Source organism: Juglans regia, chromosome 7 (assembly GCF_001411555.2).
Source record: "Juglans regia cultivar Chandler chromosome 7, Walnut 2.0, whole genome shotgun sequence".
Lineage (NCBI taxonomy): Eukaryota > Viridiplantae > Streptophyta > Magnoliopsida > Fagales > Juglandaceae > Juglans > Juglans regia.
In genome coordinates, this window is record NC_049907.1 from 2,394,786 (window position 1) to 2,413,566 (window position 18,781).

At 36.7% G+C, this 18,781-nt stretch overlaps 1 protein-coding gene across 5 annotated transcripts; it reads left to right on the forward strand.

Moving 5' to 3' along the window:
* The first annotated feature begins 3,268 nt into the window (after positions 1-3,268).
* On the forward strand, positions 3,269-13,502 carry LOC108981211 (LOB domain-containing protein 36-like). Of its 5 annotated transcripts, none has more exons than XR_004801973.1 (3): positions 3,269-3,298; positions 3,388-3,438; positions 3,582-4,235. XR_004801973.1 is itself a non-coding variant. In XM_035692137.1 (3 exons), the coding sequence occupies exons 2-3, from the start codon at positions 3,401-3,403 to the stop codon at positions 13,331-13,333; spliced, it is 1,266 nt and encodes a 421-aa protein (XP_035548030.1). In that variant the 5' UTR covers positions 3,271-3,298; positions 3,388-3,400; the 3' UTR covers positions 13,334-13,502. The 5 variants fall into 5 exon arrangements, 3 of the variants coding, with proteins under 3 accessions (XP_035548030.1, XP_035548031.1, XP_035548032.1); XM_035692137.1 differs by lacking the exon at positions 3,582-4,235 and adding an exon at positions 12,106-13,502 and having other exon boundaries at positions 3,271-3,298; XR_004801974.1 differs by lacking the exons at positions 3,269-3,298; positions 3,582-4,235 and adding an exon at positions 8,220-8,239 and having other exon boundaries at positions 3,400-3,438.
* The last annotated feature ends 5,279 nt before the right edge of the window (positions 13,503-18,781 follow it).

Here is an 18,781-nt window from a genome sequence, read left to right on the forward strand (position 1 = left end):
CTTGATTTAATCTCGATTCATTTAATAAATGAGATATTCGTAAATATTAATATAATTTCAAATATTAAACAAGCAAAATTCGTATAAACTCAACTTAACTCAGTTTAGACACATATAAACTCGACTTAACTCGTTTGAGGTCATTTTGAAACTGTAATATATTTTATATATGTATGTTTTTTATATATTACATGTTAGTTATAATTTATATACTTAATTATAAACTATTAATTTATTTATAGTTTACCTTATTCAATATATATGTTTTGTTCCCAAAATGTTTATATCATAATTTGTATAATGATATATCATACAACTACAACTATTGATTTATTATATTATCTATATGTATTAAATAGTTTAATTTATTACATTTATCTTATGTATTATTCTTTTAATTTATAACTAGAAGTTATTTTTATAAAAAAGTTATACCATAAAAATTTTGAATCAAAATTATTTGGTTGAATAGCTAAATGGTTTGAGATTTTTTTTTATTTAAAAATTTTTTATTAATAAAAATAAAAAATAAAAAATAAAAAATCGAGTTCGAGTTATTTGTTTATTTTTAATCGAGCTCAAGTCGAATTCAAACAACATTAATTGTTAACGAACCAAGTTCGAACAAGGATATTCGAGTTTTGTTCAACTTCAAGCCGAGTTCAAGAGAGCACACATGTTAATCGAGCTTAAGTACCATTGTTCGAATTTGAGTCAACTCGATTCGTTTGCAGCCCTGGATGCAATACTCCATTTTAAAATATATTATTTTAAGTTCGTGAATAAAGTATATTTAGGCCTTATTTGTTTTCATAACACATCTCATCTCATCTAATTATCACAAAATTTTCAAATTCTGACACAAAATAAAATAAATAATTAAACTTTTATTCAATTTTTAACTTTTGTCTCAACTCATTTCATCTGAAAAAATAAACAAGACCTTAACATATTTATATAATTTAATTTAAAAGATAAATTTAAAACTTAAATATTATAATAATCAAATTTTATCATTTACATGATGTGAATAATGTACTCTTATATAAATATATATATATATCGATAAGAAAATAAAATAATTTTTTTTTCAAATCTAGAATTTTAAAGTCCTAATATACAACATAATTACTTTAGATATTCTCTGTTTTGAAACAATGTCCAACTTCTCAAAGAAAGCAAGAAATATCTTGTGTCTAAAAATAATTACAAATTTTTTGTTGCATGAAAATCAATGTCTAAAAATAATTACAAAATTTCTGGCATGAAAAATAAATCCAAATTCATTTTGTCCATATATATGCACTCTTTTAAGATTATTTATATTTTAAGGTCTCTACACCACACACAACTTACCTGACATAATTTAATTTAGAAGATAAATTTTAAATTTTAAATTTTATAAATCAAATTTTACTATTTTAGTGATGTAGATAATCTATTTTACACACCAATTTGATAGTAGAATAATTCGTCGGTTAATACTATTAGTTTACAACAAATACATGTTTGTATTCAAACATGAGGTATATTAAGTCGCTATACTTGATTAAAACAAAAAACAAAAAAAACTTACTAATATTCCTTTCTTTTTTAAAAAAACTATTTTTTCAATTTAACATATTAGCACATTTTCTTGCAAATAGAGTTTTATGCGATGAGTTATGTCATATGCCACCATCTCATTTCACTTTAATCATACTATACAATGCAACATTACTATTAACCATTAAATATCTTTAAGATAAAGAATTTAAAAATTTATTCATAATGTCGTATTAGTTACTTAGAGGATGAGAATAAAAGGAGTGCGTATGAAGAGGGTAAAGCCTAAGAAAAGGGTCAATTGATAATCAGTTTTATGGCCAAATAACTTGCAAAATGGAGAGACATTGCTAAGCACCAAAGTAAGGAGTCAATTGATCAGGTGTATGGCTGTTTGAAAGGCATTAACTCAGAAATTTTGATTTGAGGTGTGATTGTGCAAGGAGAGATAGACTGGCTTTCATAATGTGTATGTGCTTGCGTTCAGATACACCATTTTGTTCAAGTGTTTGGGGACAAGTCCATCTATGATAGATACCATTAGTTTCAAGAATTACTTTTAACTATCAAGACATGTATTCTCCACTTTCATCACTTTACAATTGCTTTATTTTAGTCAAAAATTAGTTTTCAACGAATTTGTATTTAATAAAGCAAGACAACACATCAAGTTTTTTATGAATGGGATACAACCATGTCCAGAAAAATCATCAATATATAAAAATAACATAGTAACAACAACCACTTAGAGATGAAACTAAGCAAGACCATACATCAATGTAGATAAGTTCGAGTGGTAAAGTAGAGACACAATGAGATTAAGAAAATGCTAACTTTTTATTCTTTCCTAATTGACAAGATGAGCATTAGGACTGAACAAAAATTCAAAAATCTGACTCCGACTTTGCTCTCCGACATCGCATCTGATTGTATATATGTTATAAAAATATATGTATTTTTATATATATTAATCAAATAAATTTTATCTAGCTATATCTTTTATAGTTAGTTAAATTTAATAATATACTAGTATGAACTAGTTATTTTAAAATAATATATTTATACTATAATATAAATAGACTAAATTGACTAATAGTAGTTTAATATATGTAGACATCATACTATTACTAACATCTAACACTAATGTATAGTAACATATAATATTAATGTATAAATTTATAATAATATGTAATATTAATGTATAATAAAATGTATACCAATGTATAATAACACTAGTATAATAACATATAATATTAAATCTAGTATGTAATTAAGTTAGAAACTAATATAATAATATGTAATACTTTAGTATAATAGCATGTAATTAAACACTATAGTACAAGTCTATAATAGGAATAAGTTAGACATTAGTATAAAATATTATAATGAGTTAATAACATGTAATATTAAGTATAATAACATGTAACTAGACACTAGTTAAATAATAATTGTTAATAATTAATACTAACAATTAAATTTAGTGCTAAAAGAATTATAAAAACTATAAATAAAAAAAGCACTTATGGTTAAAACAAATATTAAAATTGATTTAAGGTTTAGTTTAGGGTTTGATTTAGGGTTTAGGAAAAAAAAAAAACCCAAAAGCTCATCCCAAAAGGGCCAAAACGACAACCCAACCCACGAGTTTTGGGCCTTTGGCTTAAGGGTTTCAGGCCTTTGGCTTCCCCCTAAGTCGCCTTGGCTCTCTCTCAGGATCCCACCGCACGACCTCTCTCTCTCTTCTAGGGACCTGGTAAGACTCTTCTCCCCTCATCTTCTCTCTTTCTTCTCTTGTCGTCTCTTCTTTTCTTTTGATTTTTTATTTTCTCTTAAATTTTCCAGGGTCTCGAGGCTAATGAAACAAAAATTTGTGTGCCCTATCACTAAATTAGAGTGAGTTCTTTTTTTTTTTTTTTTAATAACTTTTGCCTTTTTTTTTTGCTTATTTGATTTCAAAGTGCAGTGGATTGATCTATTTGAATTTGTTGCCTCTTCCTATTAGAGTTAGGTTAATGTAAACTGCTTTCTTATTGTAGATTGTGTAATTGGTTGTGAATCTGGTTGTGAATGGGGCTTGTAAGAGTTCACACGAAGCCACAAGGCCACTAGAAACCTAATTTTGGAGCTCCTATTGCTCTTTTTGTTGTATGTTGCGCCCTCCTCTGTTCAAATATCTCTTAATAGGTGGATTCATTTATGCATTGGAATTTCTTGGTTGTCATCCATTTTTTAATCCATCACTCTTAGATATGCAATTTCAAGATAGGGGTGGTTGCAAGGTTGAAGACTTTTGTAACCACATACATAGAAGTTTGGTTAAGGATGTGAAGTATGTGCTAGTTTGGGGTACAAGTGCAAGGCCTTATTTGTTTTTTTGTTGTTGGAAGGAGCACTTGTTGTTGTAGATGATGGGTGATGGGCTGGCTGGATAATTTGGAAGGATAGATGATGGATGATGGATGGGTTGGATGAATGGTAGATGATGGATATTGTTGACTTTCTTTGGTTTTGTTTGTTGTTGATTGTTGTGGTTGGGAACAACTAACAATATTTGATGGCATGTAAGTTTTTGTTTTTTTATTTTTTAGTTTTGGGTTGTAAACCAGTAGTGGTTAATTGTAGATTTGGTTATATTCTTTTAACTTGAAGTGAATGATTTAGCTTTGTAATTTAGATTAATTTTTTTAACTTGTAGCGAATTATTTAGTTGTATAGTTTTGGGTTTTTTTTTAACTTGTAGTGAATGATTTAGTTTTATAATTTTGGTTATGTATTTTTAATTTGTATGAATGATTAATCTTTTCAATTTTGGTTATGTATTTTTAATTTGTATTAATGATTTATTTTTGCAATTTTGGTTATGCTTTTAATAAAATTAAACAATGAATAATTTAGTTTTAGTTTTTAATTTTTAATTTTTGAAACAAATTAAAATTTGAAAGCTCACAAAATGTTTTTTTAATAAAAAAAAATGTGTTAAATATATACCTAAGATAAAAAGCCCAAATAAAAGCTCAAATCCGACTCCGCTCTGACAAGTCGAATTCGTAGTCAAAGCGGAGTCAAAGTCGAGGTTCGAGGTCAGAGTCAGAGTTAGAGTTAGGGCATTTCGACCTCGACAATATCGGTGCTCAACTCTATACATTAGAGTTGATTAACGTTCTAGAAGTAGGCAAACTATGAGAGTTAATCAAGTGGTGAACAATCTTGGCAGATGGGTGACCTAATCTAGAGTGCCACACATCAAATGTGGTTTTATTTCCTAAGTAGGTTGTGACATCATGCTTTATGCCATGCTTATAATTCTTAGAATTTTTGTGGAGGTAGAGAGGATAAAGACTAGATTCACTCTTTCTCTCTAGCAGTGTTGTTCCTATTAGATTGTCATTCACAAGGTAAGAAGAGCTAGTTAGAATAAAATATCAATTGTTCTCAATACAAAATCGATTAATGGAAAGTAAATTGGCTGAGATTTTGGGGGGCAATGAAGAAAATTATTAATGGAAAACATATCCTAACTAGATTTGAGTTGTGATGAACTGGAGTGAAGGGTAGGAAAAGTAGAACCACTACCTACAACAATAGATTCATCACCTTGGAAAGTTTTTGAATGGTGAGGTTGACAAGTTCTAATGTGATATGTGCATTAGCTCCACTATTTGTAAACTAAGGTTGCTCATCTCCATGAGTGATGTTGGACTGTGCAACCATGACAACCAATTGTGTAGGAGGATAACGCCCTTGATAAGTATAATCCATCCAATGGAAGCAGTCCAAGGTACGATGATTGGACTTTCCACATATTTGGCATGGTGATTTGGATACATTGGAGCCTCAAGAAGCAAATGACTGTTGCTAAGAGGGATGGCCTGAGTGTTGAGGGGATTAGGACTATAAGAATGTGGAGTAGACTATAACACCCGAATCCAGGATTGGTATAGTTGGACTGTGGATTTTATTTATTTATTTGGAGATCTATGCCGTTTATTTATTTATTTATTTATTTTTATTCTCCCCGCATGTTTTATTTTTTTATTTTTTCGTTTTCTTCTCTTTCCGTCTATATTTTTTTTTTCGCACGGCTTATTTTTTTCGTCGCACAGCATGCATGCACACACATTGGTTCACGGCATGCATGCACACACACGTCTCTCTCGGCTCCCTAGGGTTTCACTTCATATATATATAGACGCTCATAGGTTTTTCCCATGCTATTAGAAACTACTCAGACTCCAGCCGCCGCACCACCTTGGAATCGCAAGCCCAACCTCCATTTTCCCTCGGTTTCTTGCACTCCCATACCGAGAGTCACCCCACGTAAGCCAGCCCTCCGTCGTCCCTTCTACCGCCACCAGTGCACCCCTCGTAAGCCTCTGATCAGCTAACCCATCTCCACCGTGCACCGACCAGAATTCACGCTGCCCAGCCCGAGAAAAAAATTGGTAGTTGTTCTGTGCATCGTTTCCTTCAAATACAAATCCCGTGCGTCCATTCCATACGGAACCACCCTGCCCAAACCGATTACAACCTCGTCACTGCTTCTCCCTCAGATCACCACCATGCACAGCCCACACGAAATCACAAGTACCTCTGTTTCGGTGTTCAAATACAGAGTACCCTTGTCTCAAATACTCACTACCCTTAAGCCACTACCCACGCAGCCGCGGAGGATGCCGTTGACAGCAGTAGTCGCTGGAGGACAAGCCTCCACCGTTGGACATTGCCCCGGGTGACCCCAGTCCGCCGCTCGTGGCCTCAAGTTCCCCGTAAGCTCACGCCATTTTCTGGTGGGTTCCTCTGTTTTCTCTCTGTGTCTCCCTCATTTCCCTCACCGTGTGTCTCTCTCTCTCGCTCACCTCTCCCTTTCTTTCTCTCGTGCTCAACCCAGCTCGACGACACCTCCGTCGCACTCCAGTCGCGCCATCGTAGCTCCTCCAACTAGCTGTCGCGCCTTGCCCCTCCACGCATACTCTCGGTTTAGTCGTAAGTCATTGCCACTGCACTTCGTTCCATTTGTTTTTCATGTTGCTAAATATATATATATATATATATATATATATATATATGGGTAAGTCTGTAACCTCATAGGATGGATGTTATTACCGTTATACCCTTTGATCATGTTTTCAAACGAAGTATTACAAAAACTATTGCATAGTCGGTCTAATAAATTTACATTGTTACCTTTGAGATTACAAGTTTCATTATTGTGTTTTAAACCTTTAATAAGTATTTATAAACTTTAAAATTTCCCATGTTTATATAAATGATTTTTATAAGTTGGTTTCTTTTTAAGAGACTGATATTTTTAACGAAATATATTTTTATGAAAATATTGATGAATTCTTGAAGTGATTGGTAAGTGCAAAATCTTATTTTAAATCCTTTTAAAAGAATATATATTTTTTATTTTAAACAAAAGTATGATCATCTACTTATAATGATTTCGATATAGTTACGCTATTTTAGTTTTATAGATTTTAGTAAGATCTCAATTGTAAATAAGTTGGAATTTAATGTTTTAGTCGGTTTTATTATGTTGGATATTGATGAGTTAGAAAGTGATGTTGGTATTTTAGGACTAATAGGAAATTTTAGGTTTTGAGGAATTAAGTAGGTTATTTTAGAAGTTTAGCATTAAATATCGAAATAAGTGGTTGATTGGAAATTTACGAGAATTATTTGATTATTTGATAAGTGACGATTGTTAATTGTTCGACATTTTGAAGAAAATTCTGAAAAGTTAAGAAGTCCAGGTAAGCGGGGTTCCTATGCTAAACTTTGCATTAAAATAAAATGAGCTGATGTCATTTTTGGAAAATGTACATGTTTTGCTATGAAAAGAAATTTGAACTACCTCAGTTATTTGTTCTGCATTACCCATGAGATTCTGTTTAAGAAGAAAGTATTTTCTGTCATGACTGGTGTAGACATGAGCTTATTTTTGACATTCTATTTCTGAACTTTGAAAATGAGAGCGAATATGAAATTTGTGCATAAATTATGTTGTGATATGATTTTGTTCTGTTCCGAAAATTTTTGTTCAGTACTCTGTTTGGAAAAGACGTGATTTCTGAAAACCTTTCGCATGACTCTCTAATTCTGAATTTGATTCTGTTTCTGTTCTGTTCAGTTACGGCCCTGCCACGGGTGATAATAGTGGCATACGGTCCAATCACGGGTTACAATAGTGGATACGGCCCAACCACGGGTTATAATAGTAGATATGGCCCAACCACGGGTAATAATAGTGGATACGGCCCAACCACGGGTTATAATAGTGGATACTGCCCAACCACGGGTAATAATAGTGGATACGGCCCTGCTATGGGTTAGAGTAATGGTCTCTGTTTGAGTGCACACCATGGTGACAGAGTGTTTCATGTTCTGCTTGGCTATCCGCAGATGCACAACCCTACCACGGGGATTATACATGGCCTCTGTTCTGATGATGATGATGATCTTTTATGTTATGCCAAATAATATTTTGAATGAAATTATTTCTAAATCTTCGCTCTGATATTTTGATAACATGTTCTTCTTCCGCACTCTGAAAATGAAAATGTTTTGTTCTGCATTATGATTTCTGTAAATGCTCATGTTTATACACTGGTATATGTTCTCTGCTTACTGAGTTGTTGATAAATCACCCCTTATCTCCATATATTTTTCAGATAATTTTGATGGTTCAGCTGAAGAACAAGAGTAGAAAGTTTAGCAATGTGTGATGATCGTAGTGGAATAAGTGTCTGAGGGTACAAATGCTTATTTGAGAGTCGTAGTTAGTAAACTGATTTATTTTCGGGTGTTTGATTTGATGAGTTGAGGATGTTTTCGAGTTTTTGGAGAATTTCTAATTTATGTTATTGGGGATTTCTTTATTGTCGCCATGGAGGAATTTAGATTTTTGGTTTGATTAAGTGTATTAATATTTTATGGAATTTTCTGAACTTTATAGTTGTGTTATTTAAGTTAATTTTAAGTATTAAGAGTTAACTCTCCGGACCTCTGGGAACGGGGCGTTACATAGACAATCTTTGATATTTTTGTTGTCCACCATTATTCCTTTTATTGCCATATGATTGTGAGGATCCTTGCTTGGAAGCGTGGAGGGCAAAGTTTCTAGCGTCTAGTGTGGTGTCCTTGCGTTGCTTTTCAATGAGTATGATAACAACTCAGTTTGAAAATATCGAATGAAAGGGACGCATCCATGGTAATAAAAGACAAATATGTAACAACAATATTATAAGTAGGGTTTAGGCCACTAACAATAAAGGAGGTTAGTAGGGTTTAGGCCACTAACAATAAAAAATCCACTAACATCCATGGATTTTTTTTTTTGTAAAATGTTTTCCTCTCTTTTGGTTTTTAATCCTTTAATAATAAAAAATGACATTTATATCTAGAACCTTTTATATTTGGCGCTTCGTTTAAGAAGAAAAGATTTAAGTCGAGTTTAGTAGCACACTATTTTCCAGAGACTTCTAAAAATGACTTTTGGAGATAGTGTATTACAGTTGGTATCAGAGCCTGAGTCAAAAGATTCTGTAGACTTTTCAAAATAAAAGAGAGGAAAACATTTTACAAAAAAAAAAAAAAATCCAAGAAAAGAATTTTTTTTGTGGAAAACAAAAAAGAAAGAAAAAGAAAATTTAGGCCAAAGTCTTCTCAAGGCATATCTTGCTCTACAATAAGTCTTTTTCTTAACTGTTACTGCTGTATTATTTTAATGAAAAATGTTTAGACACAAGCATGTCAAAATGCACCTACTACGTGAAAGAGCTTTACGCTTCGTTTGGTTATTAAACATCTCTCAACTCATCATTACAACTTTTTCAAATCCCAACATAAAATATAATAAACAATTCAACTTTTTCAAATCTCAAAATAATAATAATATTAAAAAATAATATTCTAACAATATTTTATCATTTCAACTCAACTCACTTCAACATCCAAACGCAACCTTAGTGTATGACATATGAATTAAGTTTCTAAAGGTGAGGTTAGGAAGCTTTTGTTTTAAAATTGATGGTGCATCTTGTTCATGAGGAAAAAGTCTTATATTTTGTGGAGTTTTATTTGAGGAAATTAGGAATGCATTTAACATGTTTGAAATTATGACATAAATTTATATATAGTGTATGGTATTAAATGATGACTGGTGGACAATATATAGGTAACACTATTCTATCACCTATTACGAGTTGTAAGACTTAGGATCCGAACTTTGGAGAGTTTTAGATCACTATTTATTTGAGATTATTATTTTATGTAGAGAATTTTATTTGCTAATTGTTGGGTTAAATCATTAGGTTTTTAATTGAACATATTGTTGAGGGTTATATTTTGAGGTTTGAATTGAGTCTCAAGATGTATGATGGTTGCCATTAAACACACAAATGTGTATGCGAAGGATTAGTAGAATATGCGAGGTATAAGACCAAATATCGAATTGAAATTTTGGAATATTAGGTTTAATTAAATGATCAAGAAGTAAAAGAGACATGAAAAGGATGTGACTACAAGTATATAGGTTTTACTTGAGGTACTAGCAAGTTTCAAAGAAAGAACTTTTATTAGAAGGAGAGATTGTAACGACCTGGCTCACATCTCTAAGGTTTGAACATGGATAATTTTATTGACCTAAAAACGGTTTAATGGGCCGTATTGAAATACTAAACGAGCTATTAATTTATTGAGATTTAGTTAGGTCATATGTCTAAAATTTTTATTTTAAAGCTGTTAAGGTTTAGTTGATGATTTTAGAGGATATTAATGGGCCAATATTTATAGAACTCAAATTAGATTACTCGAATAATTTAGGAATGGCCACATGCCCATAATTTATTTAAATGTGTTATGGAATTTTATTAGGTTTAGTAATTAAGTTAAAGTCCACTTAATATTTATTAGATGAGTTGGATTTATTTTGGACTTAAGATGAGAGGAATTGAAATTAATTTATAGAATACCAGGCATATGAGTTATCATGAGAGTTACAGAGTTATCAAAGAATTCAAAACTTGAACTATACTATCAGATAAATTGTTGGAGAGCTGGTTTATCATTTGGATTTCTGCTATATATTATTCAGTCGCGAGCTGTAACTTCTACAACATTATCCATATCTTTAACAGAAGCAAGCCCACTTCGCCCTTTCGTTTTATCTACGTGACTCCGATTTCCGATGGCTTGCTCTTAATTATTATTATTAGAAAAATAATAGGTTAGTACTCTTTTACTATTTATTTATTATTATTTTTGTTTTAATTTTGTTTTAATTTTTAATTTTATTTAATGGTTAAGAAAGTAATTATTAATAAAATTATATATTTTTTTAATTTTTTCTTAATGATTAAAAATGCTAAAAAAATACGAATAATGATAGGCTTATTACCTTATTACTATTCATCTACTATTCTTTTTATATTTGATTTTTTTTAATTTTTTATTTTACTTAATGATTAAAGTAAGTATTAATAAATTTATTTAGTTTATTTATTTTTTTAATAATTAAATATATTAAAAAATACTTAAAATAAAATAATAAAAAAAACTTAAAATATATTTAGACCGTAAATAGTTAGTAATAAGATAGTAAGTTCATCACTGTCCAAAAAATACTTAAAAGAGAATGTTAAAAAGGAGAGGGGCCGGACGGCAAAAAATACTTAAAAGAAATGTTAAAAAGGAGAGGGTGAGTTATGGACTTTTACACCATATTTTGACACGTAAGTATTTCAAGTGAACAATAATAGAATTACAAACATGCAAGTAAATCTCCTTTTCCTTTTTCTCTCTTTCCTCTTGTCGCTCTCTCTCTCTCCCTTCTCTCTCTCTTTCTACTTTCTAGTGCGCTCTCTCTCGGTCTCTCCTCACCCTGCCATTGCTAAGGTTTTTTTTTGGCTCTTATGGCTGCAAGAGTAGAACACTTATAGCAGTGCGAATTCTTGTTTTTTTTTCTCTTATTGCTGGGAGTAGAACATTTATAGCAGTGCGAATTCTTGTTTTTTTTTTTCTCTAATTGCTGGGAGTAGAACATTTATAGCAGTATGAATTCTTGTTTTTATTTTTCTCTTCTTGCTGGGAGTAGAACATTTATAGCAGTATGATTCTTGTTTTTTTTTTCTCTTCTTGCTGGGAGTAGAACATAGGAACTTTATATATAGCTTCTTTGAGGAAGAAAAAGAAGATGGTTAATTCCGTGACGATGGGTTTGGGCATTTGTTGGTGCTTCAATCTTTTTGGGTTTTTGTTGTCTATCCATAAACGTATTCAAATTCATAAAGAAAAGCTCAAAAATTTGGATGCATATGCCAAAAATCAGTCGCCATAGAAAAAAATAGAGAAAGTGAGAGGAGAGAGAGGGAGAAAGAGAGAGAGAAAGAGAACGAGGGGGAAGGGCAGAGGGGAGAAAGAGAAAGTGGGATTTGCCTGTGAGAAAATTGTTCTTCTCTTAAAATGCTCGCGTGTAAATTTTTGATTGGAGGGTGTAAAATTCATTTATTCACCTAATCCTGTTTGAAGTTAATCTCTTTTGTTAAATCATGTATATAGGTCTTATTCGTCTTATAGGATTTTGAGAGGCAAGATGTCGTCTTCGTACTCTCCCTGCGCAGCGTGCAAGTTCTTGAGGAGGAAGTGCACGGAGGAGTGCTCGTTCGCACCCTATTTCCCGCCGGACCAGACCCAGAAGTTCGCCAACATACACCAGGTCTTTGGCGCCAGTAACTTGAGCAAGCATCTCAACGAGCTCCACCCCTCGCAGCGCGAGGACGCCGTAAAATCGTTGGCATACGAGGCAGAAACTCGTCTGCTGGACCCGGTGTATGGTTGCGTTGGCCTCGTCTCCATTCTTCAGCATAGGATGAGACAGATTCAAAATGATATTGTCGGTGCCAGGAGAGAGCTTGCTAGCTACATTGGGCCGGAGGCCGCAATGCTCCCCGTTGTGCAACAGTACCCGGGGATAGGGTATATGCCCCAACAGCAGCATCCGGGCAATCCTTCGTCCTCGGTTGTTTTACCCCAACAGCAGTACCCGGGCAATCCTTCGTCCTCGGTTGTTTTACCCCAACAGCAGTACCCGGGCAATCCTTCGTCCTCGGTTGATTTACCCCAACAGCAGCATCCGGGCAATCCTTCGTCCTCGGTTGTTTTACCCCAACAGCAGTACCCGGGCAATCCTTCGTCCTCGGCTGTTTTACCCTACAACATGTCGCCAATGCTTGGGATTCCTATCAGGGCTCCGACGCGTGGTGGGGCATTGGTGATTCGCGAGCCCCGGCCCCAACCCCAACCCCAACCCCAGCACCAGCACCAGCACCAGCACCACCAATATCAGTTATTTGAGGCACAGCAATTGGCAGCGGCTTTGGCTGAGGCTCTGGCAGCGCAACAGGAACTTTTACTGGCTTATGAGCAGCAGCAACAACTGCTGCAGCATATGCATCTGCACCCGAACCAGCAACAACCGGAGCTTGTAATGTTCAACAGTGGATTAATCGACCCAGCGGCCGTAGCGGGCAGTTCGGTGACTGCTAGTGGGTTCAACCAGATGAATGCTGCCATGTCGCCTTCGTTTACTCTGGGCACATATGAGAACCCTAGCGAGTTTGAACTACAGCAATGGGAACATCACGACCCTTCTGATCACCACCATCAACTTGAGGCGCAGCTCTTGCTCCAACCACAACAGGCACAAGCACATAAAAAAGGCAAGCAAATCGTGCAGCAGCCTGAGGTTGATAGCAAGAAGAGTAGTACTGTTGGTCTGTACTGCTGATTTTTTCTTCACCAAATCCCTTTAAGCACATTCCCGTTTTTCATCAAGTCGATTTTCATTCTAGGTACGTATGTGCTGTTAGAAATGAAATGAGAACTCAAAATGAAAAAACATTGTGGAGAAAATCTGACTCTCATTCATCCATCGATTGATACAAAAACTTTTGCTATATATATGTAATATCATACTCCTTTCTTACATACGCTTATTCTTTTTGACGTATGTTTCGTCTTTATGACGTAAGCCAATCCCGAGGATAGAGATTTTGTAAATTGTCTGCCCCTTCTATCTAACGACTGCGAGACTCGTCATGTGTGTCCAACCATGATGGCGTGTCTCGAAAGATATCGTGTGACTTCTAGGGCATGCCCAATGTTTTAAATATGCTGGAAATATTTATAAGGAGTATTTCCAGTGTTATTGAATTAAGATTTATCTTAAATACGACAATCATAATATTATTGAAGAGCTCCAAAAATATTATAATTGCCGGAAATCATTTTAATATTATTATAAAAATAATTTCAATTATTTAAGATATTATGAGATTTAAATTATGTTGAAAGCTTTTATTAATCAAATGATTTTATTCTTTTTAATATGTTAAGTGAGATTCCATCATTTTATTAATGATGAAGAATATTATTTTATAAACTAAAGTTAGTTTAAAATAATATTTACCTTAATTCCTCTAAGTACTTTTAATTAAGTTAATGTTTTACGCGTTTTCAAATCAGTGTTTTAATCCCTCATCGTTAGATCGTTGTGTAGATCCCCAGACGAAGGGACTGGGTTAAATACCCAAACCCCCTCTATTTCTCCCTCATTTCCCACAGCCCCCTCTCCTCCCTCTCTCCTTCAGCGTACGTGGTACGCTGCCCCTCCCTTCACGCCGAAGCATCCTACCTCCAGCCCGGTGCCGCCGTGCGCCTCCAGCTCTCACCACCGGCACCATTGGCCTCCTCTCCTTCTGGCGAGCCCATCCACGCCAGTTTCTCTCTCCCACGCTCTCTCTTCCTCTCCCTTGGAAGTGCAAAGCCCAAACGGGCTCAAGGCCACTGCGCCGCCGTGCGCCGCCCAATGGCTCCACCGCTCCCACGGCGACCTCCCCTCCCACCGGCTATCATCCTCCAGCGAAGCCAGCCCCTGTTACGCAGCCCTCCCTCTCCTTTCATGGCAAGTACCCGAAATGGGTCTCTAACCCATTTCCCCATCGTGCGCCGCCGTGTGCGGCACCCACGACCACCAAGTGACGTTGTTGACTTCCCTGTTCCTCCCCCTTCCTCCTCCACGTGACCCGAGGCCCATAGCCTCTCTCCACCACACGGGTTTCCCCCTCATGCATGCACGGGTTGCATGTCCTCCACAGCCGTGCGCCGCCACCCACGGTGGGTAACCACCGTCATCTACCTCCTTAGGCCGCCACCAAGCCAAGCCAACCACCCATGGCCCCGATCTACCACCCATGCACGCACACTCTCTCTCACTCTCACTCTCACACGACCTTTCCTCCACTTCACGGCCTTGAACCGCTGTCGTGAGCCACCGTGGCGCCACTTCGACGCCACCACGAGATCCACCGCATTTCCCTTAGCCGAGCCCTAGGTCCAAACCACCACTTTATGTGGTGGGTAACCACTGCACGTGATGGACAGTCACTGCGTGTGATTGACCGCCACTGCTCACGGCTAGATCCGTCGTGTTATGCTCTTTGCCATCATCACAAGGCCACCGCGAGCCCTTCCAAGACCACACCTAACTATCCAAACGCCTAAACAGTTAACGTACGTGGGTTAGCCGCCACGTACGACACTTCCGACATCATCGACTGTGACGATCAACGAGCAACGCACGAGTTATCCCGTCGATGGTATAACTTTCTATCACTTGTATTTATGTTAGATATTGATTAGTTGACTAGGTTGTGGACTGTGTTGTTGGTATTTGTGGAGTTGTGGTATTGTGATGTGGTGTTGTGTGATGAAGTGTTGGGCATTCTGTGTAGTGAAGTGTTGGGCATATCTGTATTGTATGGAGGTGCATTGTGCCGTGTAGTTGCGCTGTGATGTGTTGGGTGTAGATGAGAAGTGTTGTGGACTGTGCCATGTAGTGTGATTGGGGAATATGTGCGGTATTGGTGGCGTGGCGTATGTGGAATGGGAACAGTACACGCTGAGTGTACTCTGTGTGTGTGGCGTAATGTGAGACAAGGAGAGTATATGTAAAATATACCCTCCTGGCATATTGTGGAACGGGACGAGTACGAGTGGAGTGTACTCAGTGGCGTAATGCATGTGAATGGAGTACACGTGAAGTGTACTCCTTGTGGTGGAGTGATGCACTATATGGCGTGTATGCCATAGTGGTGATGTGGCGTAACTTGCATGGGGTATATGCAGAGTGTATTCCATGTAGTGGAATGACGCACCATGTGGCGGATATGCCATAATAGTGATGTGGCGTGTTGTATATGTGGGGAGTACATGTGGAATGTACTCTATGTGGTGGACGATGCACCATATGGCTTGTATGGCATAGTGGTGATGTGGCGTAACGTGTATGGAGTATATACAGAGTGTATTCCATGTAGTGGAGTGACGCGTCATATGGCGGGTATGCTATAATGGTAATGTGGCGTAGTGCGTATGAAGGGAGTACACGATGAGTGTACTCCGTATGGCGGGGTAATGCACCATGTGGCAAATATGACATAATGGTGATGTGGCGTAATGCAGGTGAATGTAGTACACATGAAGTGTATTCCATGTGGTATAGTGATACACCATATGGCGAGTATGCCATAGTGGTGATGGAGCGTATGTAAAGCGAGTACAAGTAGAATGTACTCCATGTGATGGAGTGATGTACTATATGACGGGTATGTCATAGTGATGATGTGGCGTAGCATGTGAGAAGAGAGTACGCATGGGATGTACTCCATAAGGTGCAACGATATGCCGTGTGGCGTGTCGCAGAAATAAGGATGGTTATGTGATTTATGGGCATGGAACGTGATGGATAGTGTCGGGAACTGTGGAATAGTGTCCCGAAGTAGTTATGGCGTAGCTTGTAGTCTGAGGTGACAAGTGTCACCGTGATGGACTTATGGCTAGGAATAGGCGTGAAGTAGCAGAACAAGTATAAGAGTGCGCAGCAGAAGCATGACTCAGGAATGTCACGAAGTGACATGACTACTGACAGTCGTGCTTGTGATGGGCGAAGTAACGGGTCAAGTGTAAGAGTACGCAGCGGAAGCATGACTGGGCAACGTCACGAAGTGACATGGTTATTGGCAGTCATGCTTATGACGGGTGAAATGTTAGAGTGTAGGAATGACGTAAAGGGAACGTGATGAGATGTCACGATGTGACGGGAGTACGTGAGGAACCGTACTCGTGTGAGTCAGGAGTTGACGTAGCAGAATGTTGGGTAACGCGACAAGGTCACAGTGTAGCTCTGGAGCAATCTTGGGCTATGTGACGTGACATAAGGCGTAGTTGTGAATGGAGTCTTGTCGTGTTAAATGTTAGGATGAACTGTCAAAAGGGATGGGTAGCGTGAAAAGTCATGCTAGCCGGGTTAAGAGAAGATTGGTATTGAAGTATGGCTCTTGTCCCTACGAGCAGGTGATCAACGTGTCATATGTTGATCTTAGGTGATGAAGGGGTAAAGTACATGTGTAATCTGGGTAGACACATATGTCGGATGGATTCATCATATGTAATGGGTAATATGTCATGAGTACAGTTACACGGTGCTTGAGCCTCAGAGTTGGCTTAGAGCCATGTGGCTTGGATGGATGGGAATGAGGATTTAGTGTGAGCTAAGATGCATGAAGGCAGTGACGGGCGTATTATCTAGGATTGGGATGCGTGATTCCATAAGTCGGAATCATGCGTCGGAATGTGGTTATAAGAAGAGTAAGATGAATGTCTTAGTATCTTAATCCTAAGGTGAATCATGGGTTCACTTTAGTGGATGAGCACTCGAGACAAGACTTTGAATTGGAAGTTGTGGTGACCGTAAGTGGTCCCCGAAGGATTTAACATAGTGAAGGGCACGTAAGTGCATGAGATAGAAGGAGAATGTTCCAAGTATAGCGTAGTTCTATTTATAGTTCAAGTTGCTTATGCATTAGATAGAGAATGACACTAAGGTATGTGTATGCATGTAGGTTGCCATCTGACAAGCACATAAATGGACTGAATGACATGCAAGTAGCATGGAGTCCAGGTTAGTGTTACGTTCATACTCTTCTAGAGTTTTCCAAGATACAAGAAATGTTTTTCCTTTAAGATGCTTACGAAAAGAAATGAAAGACGTTTTAAGAAAGAAAATGTTAAGTGTTCAAAGGTATAAGTATGTACGGCCCCTTCTTGGCAGCCCCTATTTTCTCAACCAAAGTATTAATTATACACATGTGAATGGATGACTATATTTTGTATCTATTGTATGTATTTTCTAAGAAAATCCATAAACTGATGAAAATGTATGAAAGGCATGAAAGCGGATGTTTTTATGGATCCTACGAACCGACGCTCTCATGTGCGCCAAGGGGTGATGTTCGTGGACGCCATGATTGACGACGTTCAAGGATCGCTTATGGGATGCCATGAAAGCTGACGTTTAAGCCCATGTATGTTCTTAAATGAAGTTTTCCACGAACGAACTGTTAAAGAAAGGATGAGACTGAAATGAACTGAAAGACGAAAAGATGATTTTCTGGCTTATGCCCCAAACGATGTTTTTCTCATGAAAAGAAATGTTTTCTCATGAAAAGAAATGACTGTTAAATGTTAAATGAAAAAATGAGCTGAATGAAAGCTCCAGCTCTTTTGAGCTGACATGAACGAATGAATGCATGAATAAAAAGAAAGAAAGAAATGAAAGCATGAATGTATGAAGATACGTAATGGCCACATGAATGAATGAAAAAGGTACCAATGAATGGGCAGATTGCAATGCCGGGTAAGTAGTACTGGAAGTGCACCCAGTGTTGCCCCCTATGAAAGGGATTCCCAACCTGTGGCCACGGGCTGAATCTGAGTCCAAAGGAAGACTGCTAACCCCAAACACACGGGGCGTAATAGTGTGTACTGGCTAAGAACGAATGGATGTATGCATGCATATACGAACGCACGAATGCACGAACCTTTAAGAAATGAAGGTACTGACGGGGGACACGTTTTAAAGAAAGGAAAGCCTTTTGAAAGAAAAGCCCATCCAGTGACGTTTTCAAAAGAATGCACGTATGCACGTGAACATGCACGAACTCTTGAAGAAATGAAGGCACTAACGGGAGAAACGTTTTACAAAAAGGATGCCCATGTTTAAAAGAGAAAAACTCCGTCCAGTGAAGTTTTCAAACGAACGCACGTAAGTACGTATGCATGCACGGAATAGTATATACTAGTGATGAATGCATGAATGAAAACCTATGTTGTTATA

What these genes read in the sequence shown, in the direction of transcription:
- LOC108981211 (XM_035692137.1), top strand. Translation starts at nt 3,401, where the DNA reads ATGAAACAAAAATTTGTGTGCCCTATCACTAAATTAGA. An exon ending in TGCCCTATCACTAAATTAGA is followed by an intron (nt 3,439 to 12,105) that starts GTGAGTTCTTTT and finishes TCATGTATATAG; the next exon opens with GTCTTATTCGTCTTATAGGA.